Source organism: Galeopterus variegatus, unplaced genomic scaffold (genome assembly GCF_000696425.1).
Source record: "Galeopterus variegatus unplaced genomic scaffold, G_variegatus-3.0.2 Scaffold2415, whole genome shotgun sequence".
In the NCBI taxonomy this organism is placed as follows: Eukaryota; Metazoa; Chordata; class Mammalia; order Dermoptera; family Cynocephalidae; genus Galeopterus; species Galeopterus variegatus.
This window is the reverse complement of record NW_007728526.1, coordinates 67,011-81,365: the sequence shown is the minus strand read 5'-3', so window position 1 is coordinate 81,365 and position 14,355 is coordinate 67,011. Positions and strand designations below refer to the sequence as shown.

General features: G+C 39.9%; 1 protein-coding gene across 1 annotated transcript in view; it reads right to left on the bottom strand.

Moving 5' to 3' along the window:
- Positions 1-9,373, bottom strand: part of MARCH1 (membrane-associated ring finger (C3HC4) 1, E3 ubiquitin protein ligase) — an 88,982-nt gene extending 79,609 nt beyond the window's left edge. The window contains exon 1 of the mRNA XM_008581633.1: positions 9,183-9,373. Coding sequence (XP_008579855.1) covers positions 9,183-9,373 — 191 coding nt within the window. The remainder of the gene's footprint in view (positions 1-9,182) is intronic.
- Positions 9,374-14,355: the final 4,982 nt, after the last annotated feature.

Here is a 14,355-nt window from a genome sequence, read left to right as displayed (position 1 = left end):
GGTGCACTGTAGCAGTGCGCCACTGGGCCGGCCCCAGTCATGACTTTCTAATTGGTTTTCTTTGGCTTCAGTCTTGCCTCCATCAATCTATTTTCCCACTGCAGCCTGAGTGATCTTCCAAAACACAAAACTGATAATGTCATCCTTTTGCATAAAAGCTTGCACAAAATTTCCCCTTGTCATTAGAAGAAAGTCCATATTCCTAACTATGGTTGATAAGAAACTCCATGATAATGATGTTACCCACCCCACACCCCCCACTCCTTTGCTGGCTCCCTACTAGACCACACTGAAATCCACTTAACCACATTTTACTTATCTCTAGGGGTTCATATATCCCACATCCTTTTTTGTGGAGGGTTAGAAATCTTGATTCTCATTTGATTTTAGAATAGAGTTCTTAGGTAAATGCATGTATAGGGCAAAAGCCCATCTAATCAACTCTAATCACTGTTTAGGTATGGGATTGTATACTTTAATAATTTTAGAGATAACGGGTGGTTGTCATACCAATACTGTTAAGAGATTTTAAGAATTGCTGAAGGAAAAGATGTGATAAAAATGTCTGCTAGCTGCAAGCTATCTGTTTGGGGAAACTTTACATGTAATTGTATTTAGGTTTTTTCATAAGAATGTAACTTTTGCTTAAGGAGAGGTTATCCTTTAGATAATGAGCCAGTTTCACTAACTTAGCTTTTCATTAATTGTACTTTGGAATCTCACTTTGTTTATTTTACTGACGTTACTAGTTTCCATAGTTAAACTATACTTAGCCATAGATAACTTTTGTAACACTGCCCATGTCCTTGTGTCCTTTTGTAATGATTGAATCAACTGAATTTTCTTGTGTAACTTCCTTGTCTTTACAATAAAAGACAGAAGCTACCTTTGAATGGTTGCCCTATCTATCCATTTTGCTCTGGGATACAGACACTTTGGGCTTCTCAATGCATTCACGGTGCTTTGAGTAACCCTTTTTGCATGTCCATTACACAGGGAGAAATATGCTTTTTTTGTTTCACTTACTCCTGTTTCTCCTTTGGATTTCTCCCTAGCTATTGCTTCCTCAAGGAAACCTACTTTGTTTTCCTAGATGCAATGTACTCCCTTTAGCTACATTCGTAGATTTGTTTTGTTTGTTTGTTTACTTTTGCCTGTTATTTTTGTCTAACTAATTGAAATGTAAGTTTATAAGAAATGGGGCCAGTTTTGTTTTTTTCCACTGTATTTCCAGCTTCAAGGACATTGCCTTGACACAGAGAAAATTATCAATAAATAGTTGTCCTATATAGAAATGGATGACTGTACAGATATGATGATGGGATAGAAAGGTCCATTTTCAGCACAATTCTCTTAGAATATCAGATCTATTTTCCCAGAGTTATCTAAATCAGTCTTACAAATGCTAGTGCTTTGTCAAAAAGCATGATCTTTTTGCTCTTGAAAAGTAATCTGTTATAAACATTGTGAGCTTTAGGAAATTTTCTCTGTCCATTTTCCCACACCAGTTTAGTGTTATTGCAACTTACAAGCATGAAATAAGTAAAAATACAGATTATTTTTTACTAGTTTCTCTTCCACTTTCTCCTCAAAAATCTTTCTTAATAAAAAATGAGAATATGTATAACATATATATATATATATATATATAAAGTTATAACATAGTATTATAACGTATATCTTCAAATCACATCTAACCCAAGCTAGAGTTAGAACATTCCTAGGAATTATCATTTACCTTTGTACTCTTCTTTTAAAGACATGATTAATAGAATTCAGTATTTGTAATTTGTTTTACCCTGTAACACCCAATTCTCATTATTGTTGTCCTCTTAGTTTTTGCAAGTCTCCTTTCTCAGCATTCACTAATTATGAAGCCATGCCAAAAGTTCTGGTTTGAGCAATGCCAGAATTGTTCTGAGTATTGTGAATGGCACAAGACAGGTGTGATCCATGACTCCTATCTTCAAGGAACTTATTCTATAGGGAAAAGAGAATATATGAAACTAGAAAATAATTGAATAGTAGATCTCTGATATTGACTAGCAGGGTTATGGGAATTCCAAAAAAGAAAAGATCACTGTGGACCAGAATAGCTTAGTAAAAGCTTCATAGAGGAGGATAAAAATGAGGTGAATGTTGAAGCATGCCTAAACATGAGCATTTGGAGAGGAAGAGAAAGACATTTAGGAGGGGGAGAACTGTATCGATGGTAGTGTCATTGAGCACTTTTTGAAAAAAATTTCCTACTAATAATTCTTTTTTCACCTCTAATACTGATGCTGATTTTTTTTTTTTTTTCTGTTGAAATATCCTTTCCCCAATTCATAAGATTCTCGAGGGGTTGTCAACAGCCCTATTTTTTATCCGGCCTTCTCACTCAAGGTGCAAGCATAATGCCCCATGCCCCTGGTGACAGTGCTTGACCCAAGCGTGGTCATGTGACCTAAGACAGGCTAATTATATTCCTTGCCTGGGACTTCATGTATAAGTGCTTGAAGAGAACATTTCTCTTTTCTGTTAGGCCACTGCTGGCAAAATGAAAGCCTGAAGCTGCCTCTGCTCACACTCTCTTTTCCCTCTTCTGTACAGAGAAAACTTGTCTGCAGTTTGAGAAAATGACAAACCTCAGAAAAAGAGAGAGAGAGTGAGAGACCCACATTGAGTTTCTGGAGTCCTCCAAGCCATCTGTATTTTACAATTTCTGTGGTTAATATATCCCTTTCTCACATGAGCTCATGTGAATTAGTTTCTGTTGATTTTAACATCGTAGAAAAGTCCTGACCAAAACAAGTAGTAGGCTAAAAAATGTGGGAGATGGAGAGCGTAGAGAAGGACCATTATGGAACAGTAGGAATGAGAAAAAAGGCACAGGCCAGATGCGACATCTGGAGGAAGAAATGACAGTGCTTTGTTGGAAACTGGACACATCTGCTGTAGAAGGAACAAGAGTCAAAACCTGAAAATTCAGGGGATTTGTGAATTCACTGATAGAAATGGGGGTAGTTGGGATGAGGAAGTGGGTCTGAATGGAAGCAATAGCCAAACCATGATTATCCGAGTTCCTGATAAAGTTAGGACTTTGTCAGCCTGTGATTTTAGTGACATGACCCACACTATACTGGTATGACAGTGTGAGATATAGGAAAATAACCTAGTTATGCTCTGTGTCAGCCTTCAAGAGAATGTAGTAGAATACTAAGAACAACCATAATTTGGCTTCCCAAACTCATCCTTTCAATTCCTTTTTCTCCTTTCTCTTCCCACCTATGGCACGGGGAGAATTTGTGGCATAGAACAGCAGTTGTCAAAGTGTGGTCTCTTCATCAGAAGCCTCTGCATCACCAGGGAACATTTTAGGAATACAAATTCACAGGCCTAATTCCAGAGTAAGGGAATCAGAAACTCTAGGGATGGGTCCACTGGTCTGTATTTTAAGTCCTCCAGTTGATGCTGACATCCATTAAGGTTTTAGAACCACTGGTGTAGGGCATTTTTTATATGTTGGTTCCACAACAGGAGAGGCAATCCAACATGTAGTGCTATGATTTCAAGTAGTAAGAACTAGTCCCTTAGAAAAATACATTTTCCCTAAAGTTATTCATTCAAACAGTACTTGCTGCAGGAGAGGCAATCCAACATGTAGTGCTATGATTTCAAGTAGGAAGAACTAGTCCCTTAGAAAAATACATTTTCCCTAAAGTTATTCATTCAAACAGTACTTGCTGGGCATGTACTACCTTCCAGCCATTGTTCCAGGTGCTTTGGATACAGCAGTGAACAAATCTGACACAGTTAATAAAAAGAAAATGCCCATTTTTAGCAATTAAAAGTTATGCTATGGATGTGACTACCACAGGGCCTGAGTGTTGCGTAGGAGTTCAGGAAGGTGACCCTAAGAAGTGACCTTTAAACCAAGAAAGAATGACTGGGAAATAGTCTGGGAAAGGGCAGGAGAGACAATGTAGAGCTATTCTAGGCCCTGAAAGAAATAGGCTGGACACTTTCAGTGAATTAGAAAAAGGTCAGTTTGAAAAGGTCATGGTTAATGATGGGTTTTGAAGCCAGAGAGGCAGATCTGATAGAGAGATCGTACAGGGACCTATAAATCATATTAAAGATTTTACATTTTCTATTGAAGGCAATTTAGAGGTCATTGAAAAGTTTCATTGATGGGCTGACATAATCTGATTCATGTTTTTTTTAAATGTAATTTTTCTATAAAAAAGGCAAATGCTTTCCCACTGTACATAACCATGGGTATAATAGCATGGTGACTGAAATTTCCTGTAAGTTGTAGTGGGCCAGTAGAGACACTTTCTCTGAATAAGGCTGTCATGAGAGTGGGGAAGAGTGTAAAACGTCCATGCAGGGACTGATTGCCAGGAACAGAAAAGGAGGAAGGGCTTAGGAGCTTCTTCTGCTTTGTGGCTGCGGCTGAGACTGGCCCTGCCTCTGCATGTTTGAAGCAGCAGGAGTGCAAGTTCACAGGCAATTGCTGCTTCTCTCGGGGGTCATCTTTCTTCCTACCAAGGGGACCCTGGTGCACAGGCTGTACCCCTTTGGAGGATTTTCTCCTACATATGGTCTCTTGAAGAAGTTTATTTCACTTTTCAGGCATCATAGTCACTTCTCTTAGAATGATATCCAAATCTTTATGTCCTCCTTTCCCTTGAGAAGATTTTTCATGTTTAATATCTTACGTGCTATTTCCCTGTGCTAATGCAATATGTTAACAACAATTGTGCATGTGCAATTGTGTAGTGCTGGGCTGTGTATAGTTCACTAAAATGATTGAAAAATTATACATACGTAGCTTGACTGCTTTCCTGCATTTCAATAGCATGTCTCATATTGTCTGCTGGATAGCTCTGACCCTGGGATGTTATCATAACCACAAACAGCCTGCCTGTAATTGAACCCATCTTGCATTTCCCAAACCAACTTGTTTCTGACCTCTTCTGCCTTTTTTTAATAACATCAGCATTTACTGTCTTCCAAGTTCCAAGATTTTTTTTTTTTTTTAATTTTTTTTTGTCCTTCTTGAGACCGGCCGCACCGCGCTCAGCCAGTGAGTGCTGTGAGCGCACCGTCCATCCCTATATAGGATCCGAACCCGCAGCGGGAGCACTGCTGCGCCCCCAGCGCCACACTCTCCCGAGTGTGCCACGGGCTCGGCCCAAGTTCCAAGATTTGAAGCAATCCTTGACCCCTCTGTCTTATGTTCTCACCAAATCCAAGCACTGAGATTGTTCCTCCTCACCTGGTGGAATGCCAATATACTATTTTGCTCTTTCCTTTCATTACCTATTGGCATGTTTGTATCCATTTAACTCACAGTAGGATATATCAACCACAGCTTCTCCTAAGTGTAGGTTCCTTTCTCAGTATACCCTCTGGGACACTGATAACTACTCTGTAAGAGGGTACTTAAAAACGTTTGTGGAAAACAGAATTAAAAGATAACACAAGTCTTTCCACGAACTTTTCAAAGTACCATCATATATGTGATGCTTCATCAAGCCTATTTTATTTAGCAGAGTCTTTTCTGTATTATTTTTGCAGTGGACCCTTTCTTTTCTTAAAGAAATATTACGTAGAGTCCCACTATGTAAAAGAGATAATCATGAAGATTCTCTGGTTGAAGATGCACTGAAGGGAGCAAAATCCCCTGGACCTGCCCTGGGCTTTTGAGGCAGCCTTCCTGGAACTCAGGAGATCCTTTGAGGCAGTTTGAAAATACAGATTTGCAGAATAAACAACTTGGAATGATATATATGTTTTCTTCAAAAATGTCTTTTCTTAAAATTGTTTTTAGTTGTTATCAATTTATGTAAACCTTTGAATCTAATCACACAAGTTCACATGAAGTTCTTAAATGCAGTGTCTGCCCTTCATCCCTGTCTGGGCTAATGGTATTTCCCCTGCCTTGAGTGTCTGGAACGTCATTCATGCATCTCTGCTAATCTGAATTCTACTTTTCTCAGCCCCAGTCCCACCTCTTCTTAAGTTTCTGGATCATCCCTGATCTCAGCAATTTTTCTTTCTTCAAATTCAGAAGTATCTTTCTTCTTACATTTACCTTGTACCATCTTAAACTTTTGTCTTTTCAGGTGTGTTCAATCTCTACCACTTAGGTAACAGGCCACTTAAGGGAAGAATCAAGTCTCTTGCCACTTTTTATCCTCAGCATCTGGTGTATTATGCCTCCCATAGCATTTGCTTATTTGGTATATTTCAATGATAACCTACAGCAGGAAATAATACCTGTAAGCCCATCAATTGCACTTTCATTAATATAAATTTAAGTTAAATATCCAGAGCAGTGCTTTTAAGTTAGGAAAACCATTCACTAAGACTTTAATTGCAAGCATTATTTTTTTCTCCAATTATCATTAAGCCTACAACTACCTTCTCTGACTATCTTTCATTAAATTATGTTGGAAGTTGTTTTGGGGAATGACAACAGATGGTTCAAGTGGGATGTTCTTAGTCTAGACCAGAAAAAGTGTTTTAGCCCATCTCGCAGCTTTTCAGCAAAGCCACACATAAATCATATTCAAGATTATGAGAAACTTATATTGACATATAAATCAAATGTTGTCCTTCCCCTTTAAACCCTCTTTAAATATCTTGGCATTACATGGCTATGTGTGACCTAGCCCTCTCTACCTCTCCATCCTAATCTCCACCACCCACCTCTCACTAACCACACCCTGGTCACAATAGCAGCCTTTCGGTTCCCCAGATTGCCAAGCTCCTTCCCTCCTCCTGACTTTGTGCTAGTGGCACGCTCTGCTCAGATGTCTTCCCCATTTCTTTCCTTGATCAATTCCTGTCATGCTTAGAGATTCAGTCTGCTTGGCACTTCCTTAAGAGAGTTCTTCTGTGATCTCCCAGAATAGGTTAAGCTTACTCGTTATGTGCTCTCATACCATGATTGTTTTTATATATTAACTGTTAATTAATTTGTTTTGTGTCTGTGTTCCCCATTAGACTATAAACTCTAAGATGTCAGAGACTATACAAATCTTATGCTCTATAGTACTTTTAATGACTAGAATAAAACAACAACAACAACAACAAAAACCGGGGGGTGGGGTGGGGAGGAAGATATAACAACCACAACTTTTTTTTTTTTAAGTTCTTACAACAAGAAAATGGAGGGGACACACCTGGGTGGGAGGGGCGAGAGGGAGGAGGGAGGGAGGTTTCGGTGATGGGACACAATAACTAACTACATTGTATATTGATAAAATAAAAAAAATAATAATAATAAAAAAAATAAAACGAAACAACCAAGCATTGTGCAACAAAAATCTTCACTTGCTCCCAGACAGAATTTGAATTGCTTAAATGCTTGGGTATAATATGAAAATTTAAAAATATTTGTTTTGTTTAAAATTGATTCATTTATGCATGGATATTACTATAATTCTTTTTAACATTGTTATTTTGAAAATATATGCCATTGGGTCAAAAGTGCAAGAAAGCAGCCACGTTGCTATGAAATGTGTACATGTTGAAACCTTTTAGTATATGATTAAAACTAAAATTAATGTGGTCTCCTTCCCTAAAGTCTCCAGCAGCTCCACTGATATATCCATGCCATGTTTCTGTGTCCGTTAAGTCTTGAATTACCCTGCTGAGTCAGACAATTGGAGTACAAATTAAAGCTAACTGCAGAGGAGATGTTTCTGATACAAAAAATATGACCCTAAAAAACCCAGGCCTTGCATAGCTTTCTGCCAGCGTGTTAGCAGTTCACCAGATTTGCATTGAACAGTCCAAAGTTTCATACACTCTCACACTTCCTCCACTATTACTGTCTTAACTAGAATGGGTACAAGACTCAACAGGTTTGTCGGTCCCTTTACTAGCACAAATGATTATTCAGTTAAAAGAAAGAGAAGCGAAAATCTAATTCTATTCTGTAACAGCTTTCAAACCCATAAATACTTCTGCATTATTCTTGTCATACTCCCCTTTTCTCATTTTATCACTATATATTCAACGAGAAAAATGACAGTATGAATACATGTTAGGTTTTGAGGGTAGTTATCAAATACACACGTAACTCGCAGCAAGAAATATACTTGGATGACATCAAGCCTTTCACTATAAATAGTGACTGACCTGCATACTTCTAAATTATCAGACCCATCCTCACAGGTGGCTGGAGGCTTCTGAACAGAATTATTCCCCTGGAGCCCTGCATCATCCATGGACTTGCTGTTTTTTGTAACTGCCAGTATTTCAGTGCTGGAATCGGCTTCTGGAAATCTTTTCTTGATTGTTTCATTTTGCCTAAGACTGTGCAAGAGCTGAGGATCTCTGTGATGATATCTACCTTTGCTCTCCTCATAGCTGCTCGAGGATTTCTTAATCTCCAACGGTCCTCTAGGCTGGGCAAGACCGCATTCTCGGTACCTTGTGCCTTTTCCTTTGCGTAGATTTAAAGAGCAACTCTCACATTCCATCAGCTCTTGCTGCTTTATACCTTTGGATCTCAAATCGACAAGCTCAGTTCCCTTAGGCGTGGAAGACCCATCCATGTTTCCACATGGCTTATTATTGTTTCTCTTTCTTCTTTTTGACAGTCTGAATTTAACCTGAGCTCTTCTTTTTGCCTGAATCCAGTGATTTTCATCTGTGGAAGATGAATCTGAAGAATCTGTGTAAAGCTCCTTCCATCTGGGGCTTGAGATTTGGAGATGAAAATCATTTCTTCTCCCTTTGACCTGTTCTTCTGCCTGCTCGTATCTCGCAGAGGCCCTTCTCCTCCTCCTAGGCCTCTGTTTTACTGGTTTCTTACCAGACTCCTTCCTAGCAGGGCTCAGCACTATGACAGGGGTGCAGTGCTCAAATGCATCTTCTGACATGTCATGCAAGATGGCAGATCTAGACAGAGCAGCAGGTAAAGGATGGGAAATGGAAATGGAGAGGAAAGCCATGGGAAAGCAGAGAGAAAGAGAGAACGATGAAAATGATAGCATGGACCAGAATTTGGTAAGTAAAGATCAACCGAAGAAAATGAACTAAAGGAAAAAAAAAAAAGCCAGTATAAATTGTCCATGGACAATGCAAGGCAGAAGCAAGAGCCACACATTCCAGAATAAAAAACAAGAATACAAAACACTGGTCTAAAAAATATTGAATAAGATCATTTGCTCAGCACTTACCTGCAGATGTCCTGAGTGGATGGACACACAGACAACCTGGACTGGCTTCTGGGAGCTGTCCCTGTTGTTGGGCTGCTTGCCTGGAGAAACAAGTTAGATAATTTGGCATCTTGGTTAAGGTAATACATGGTCGATATCTTGCTTTTTTTCCACATGTTTAAAAAATTACAACAAATGTGGCTGCCAGTCATGTTGCTCACAACACAGCTCACAGAATACAGGAAGTTAGAGGGTTCGTTTTGCAAAAGTAAAACTTATTTGAGGAACTTGGAACAGCTGAGATGCTGTGCCACTTCACTGTTGCTTCATTTATGAGAGAGGAAGATGATTCCACAAGTTTCTATTCTATTTACTGTAATCTTTTGAGTAGAATAGCTCAATTTGCCTTGGGAACAAATGAGTAACACTTGAAGATCCTAAGATACAAAAGACTAAAGTGCTGTTATGTGACAAGGATGATGACAATGTGGGAAGCCCAAATAATCAAATAGCCATTAGATTGCTAGATACAGTCTGGAGTTGACATCAAGGCCCCAGGAGATAACATATTTGAAAATACTTTGTAATATTTAAAAGCCTGCAGTTATTAATATTTTTATCTCATCATAATATCTCATCATTTGCCAAAATTAATAAAATCTATCCGCTGTCACTATACTGACCTTTCATATCTTTAACCTGGTGACCATACTGAGCCTGAGAATAAAAGAACCTGAAATAGGTCAGATTATTAGTATAAAGTTGAGTCCATTTCACTAAATTCCTACCTTTGAAACACAGCATTTCCTTCACTCTGTTTAACTTCTTTAGCCTGTTGTGTTTACTATAGATGATAAAGATAAATCAAAAGCTAGAATGTAGTGGTGATTTACCACATGCCTGGCATTGTTTGGTGGCTTTTTTAACTTCACAAGTGAGAAATAATAATACTAACAATTTTGAGTGAATATTACATGCTAGTCCCTGTTTTAAACCATTTCAATATATTTATTCACTAATAACATAAATGTATGTAGTACATACTATAATTATTTCCATGTTTCAGATGAAGAAACCGAGAAATTGGGGCTGCTTCTCACTGATAGGTGGTGCAGCAGAGATTTGGACCAGGCATCTGGCTCTACCACCTGTTTTCATATTCACCAGCCACACAGCTTCTCCTCCTCTGAAGAGGAGGAAACAAAGAGAGTCCTGTGTTCAGATTCAGACCTGTCTGACTGCATAAATAAAAAACACAATTTTGCCACCAAGAAAATAACAGTGAAAGTTGAAAGATTAACCTTAAATTTCAAAGTAACTTGAAAAATCCCCATATTAGAGATATAGTCTGATGGTTGTGGCATCCAGAGAAAGAGAAACTAAATCTGACCCATGAGGTCAGAAAAAACTTGCACAGGAAGTATAGGAAGCTGAGTAATGGACCACCAATGATACCCTAATCTGGAACTTGTGAATGTTTCCTTACATGGCAAAAGGGATTTTGCAGGTGTGACTAAGTTAAAGACCTTGAGATAAGGAGATTGCCCTGAATTATCCTGGTAAGCCCAGTGTAATCATGAGGATCCTTATAAGAGAAAGGAAATAGAGTTAGGGTCAGAGAGAGAAGATGAAGGAAAGAAGCAGATGTCAGAAAGGAAGGAAGATGCAGATGGCAGACTACAGGTGCCCAGGGCTCATTCCTCCCACGGGAAAGGACCAGAACAATTAGCAGACAGCTAAATATTGACAGAAGTATCTATGAGAGAGTACAGGAGTGCAGCAGAGACTGGTGAGATCTCCGTGGAGCATGAAAGCCCAGGATGGTGGCATAGAGAGGAGAGAAAGGCACATGGCTTTACCCACCACATCTCTGACACCAGGATCAGTGCAAGAAGAATTTTCCTGTTTGGCAAAAGGTAGGCAAAGGATGCACACCAACCCCCACCCTCACCAGAGAGACCAGCAGATCCTTTGGCAAGACAAGCCCAGAGCCAAGTGTGGGGATTGGCTTAGAACACACACTCTAGAACAGTAGCACAAACTATGTACTCCCCAACCCCAAACCTCATGACCCAAGGCGAGGCAGGACCGTGCCATCTTGAAGCCAGAGTCCTTGCTGGGAATGCACCTTGCCCTGGGGCCAGTAGCCATGGTGCTTCCCCAGCCTTAAGGCTCTGCCCTCATCCCAGTGCACTCACAGGAGAGCCTACCATATCCTAATCCCAGCAGCTTGAAGCCTAGGTTCACAGCAGCTGTGTCTCTGATTCTGCATTCTGGGAAGCCAGCCCTAGTCCTGCTGAATAGATGTAACCCTATGTCCCTGGCCAGAGATCAGACAGGCAGACCTGCGTCAGGCAGACCAACCCCCATTCTGCTCCCTAACCCATAGCCCTGTCATCTGACTGAGTGGTGTGCCCCTGAGTCCACAACCTGGAAAAACAGGTCACGGGTCTCTACCCTAATGAATATGCCCTCAGGCCAGTGGAAATAAAGCTCATCTGTGCCCTCCCAGAGAAGCAGTCAGGCAGTTCCACCCTGAATAGTCCTTCCTAGTGGCCTTGCCAACATCACCAGAAATAAGTGGATGGGCCACCTCACTAGAAGTCTGCCTCGCTGCCCCGCCCACAGGCTAGAAGCAGCTGCACAGGCCTACTCACTGCAGACATTGCCGACAGTCTAAGAAGTGGGTGGATGAGCCCTCTCACTGCAGGCCTGCCTAGGAGCTCTGGCCGCCACTGGGAAAGCAAGTAGACAGGCCCCTGCAATGTGCGCCTTCCTAATTGGCCTTGCCAACAGTCCCAGCCTTGCCGACAGTCCAAGAAGCAGTTGGATGAACCTCCTCATTGTGGGCCTGCCTAGAGGCATTGCCCACTACCCAAGAAGCAGCTGGAGGAGCCCCGTTACTGCAGCTCTGACTAGTGGCTTCACAAACTTCCTGAGAAGCAGCTCGGAAGCTCGGCCCTTGGCAGACTAGCTCTTGAACCACTGAGGGGAGCACAGTCTAACATTAGGCCCCAAGAAGTAGAAAAGAAAGGCCACCAGCAGACCTGCACTTAGGTGACTGAGCCAAAGCTCATCGATGCTCCTGGCTGAGAGAAACAGCTGAGGTGTCATGCCCCTGGAAGACCAATCCCAATCCTTTGAGCTATCACACACACATGTATACAAGTAAGAAAGAGCGTGGCTGACATTCCCCTAGTAGGCCCACCCCTGAACAGAGAAGCAGCACAGTGACACTGCCACTGGCAAACCAGTCTCAGAGGCCCTGATGCCTACACATCAAGACTGAGAATAGATCCAGCAACTGCATCCCCAGTGAGCCAGCTCCTGAGACAACTGACCCACAGGATGCATGTACATACATCTGGCCTGTGAACCAACCCAGCAATCTCTCCCCCAGCAAAGCTGTGCTACTGCCACCACAAACCTCCAAAGCATAGGTTACTCGCAGACGTAGCAAAAGTGGATTAAAGCTGAAGAAATTATACAGAGTCTACACTACTGTATCCATTCTGATCAAAGCTATTGCACTGTACCCAATCAACACCCTAGGATGCATTTTCAGGTGAAAATCTTTCCCTACACAAGCCACCCCACAAAACTCAGAGATAACTGTTCCACCAGATACAGAGATATCAACACACAGAAACAAGAAACATGAAAAAACAAAGTAACATGACACCACAATACAAAACAAAACAAAAATGCTCCAGTAACCAATCCCCCAAAATTGGAAAATGCTGACTTCTCAGAAAATAATTCAAATTAATGATCTTAAAGGAACTCACTGAGATACAAGAGAATACAGACAACAGTTCAATGAAATCAGAAAAAAAAATCACAATTTGAATGAGAAATTCAACCAAGAGATAGATATCATTAAAAAAAATCAAGCAGAAATTTTGGAATTGAAGAATTCATTGAATGAGATACAAAATACATCTGAGAGACTCAACAAAGGACTAGATCAAGCAGAAGAAATAATTTCTGATCTTGAACATAAGTTTGAAATAACACAGGAAGACAAAAAAGAAAAAGAATAAAAAAGAATGAACAAAGCTTGAAAAACACATGAGATACTATTACACAAACTAATATTCAAATTATGGGGCATTCTAGAAAGATAAGAAAACAAAAAAGATATTGAAAATCTATTTAATGAAATAATAGCTAAAAACTTCCCTAGTCTTAGGAAAGATACAAATATTCAAATCTGGGAAGCTCAAAGGCCCCAAATGGATTCAACCCAAATAGGTCATCTCTAAGATACATTGTAGTCTAACTATCCAAAGTTAAAGGCAAAGAGAGAATTCTAAGAATTCTAAAACAAGCAAGAGGAAAACATCAAGTCACTTATAAAGGAATCCCAATTAGACTAACAGCAGACTTCTCAGCAGCAACCCTACAGGCCAGGAGAAAATGGGATGATATATGTACGAAGTACTTAAAGAAAAACCTGCCAGCCAAGAATACTATACTCAACAAAGCTACCCTTCAGAAATGAGGGAGAAATAATGTCTTTCAGAGAAGGAAAAATTAAGGAAATTCATCACCACCAAACTTGCCTTACAAGAAATGCTTAGAGGAATCCTACATTTAGAAGAGAAAGAATGATAACCACCAACATCAAAATCAAGCAGAGATTTCCAGAAATCAACCTGAAAATAGAAAACTTATTATAGAGTAAATACACAAATTATGAAGAGAAAGGAATCAAACCTCATCAATACAGAAAACCACTAAACTGCAAGGATAAATAATAAGAGAGAGAGAGAGGAACAAAGGATACACAAAACAATCAGAAAACAACCAACAAAATGACAGGAGTGACACCTCACATTTCAAAAATAACCTTGAATGTAAACAAATTAAATGCCCCTAATTAAAAGGCAAGGACAGCCTGAATGGATAAAAAAACAGGATCCACCTACATGCTGCCTATAAGAAACCCACCGTACCTACAAAGATACATATAGACTGCAAGTGTCCCTAAGAAGGGATCAAAAAAGATCTTCTATGCAAATGGAAAAAAAGTGAGCAGGATTAGCTACACTATTGTCAGATAGTACAGACTTTGAATCAAAATCTGTACTGAAAGACAAAGAATGCACTACATAATGACAGAGGGATCATTACAGCAAGAGGATATAACTATTACAAATATATATGCACACAACACTGGAGCACTCAGATA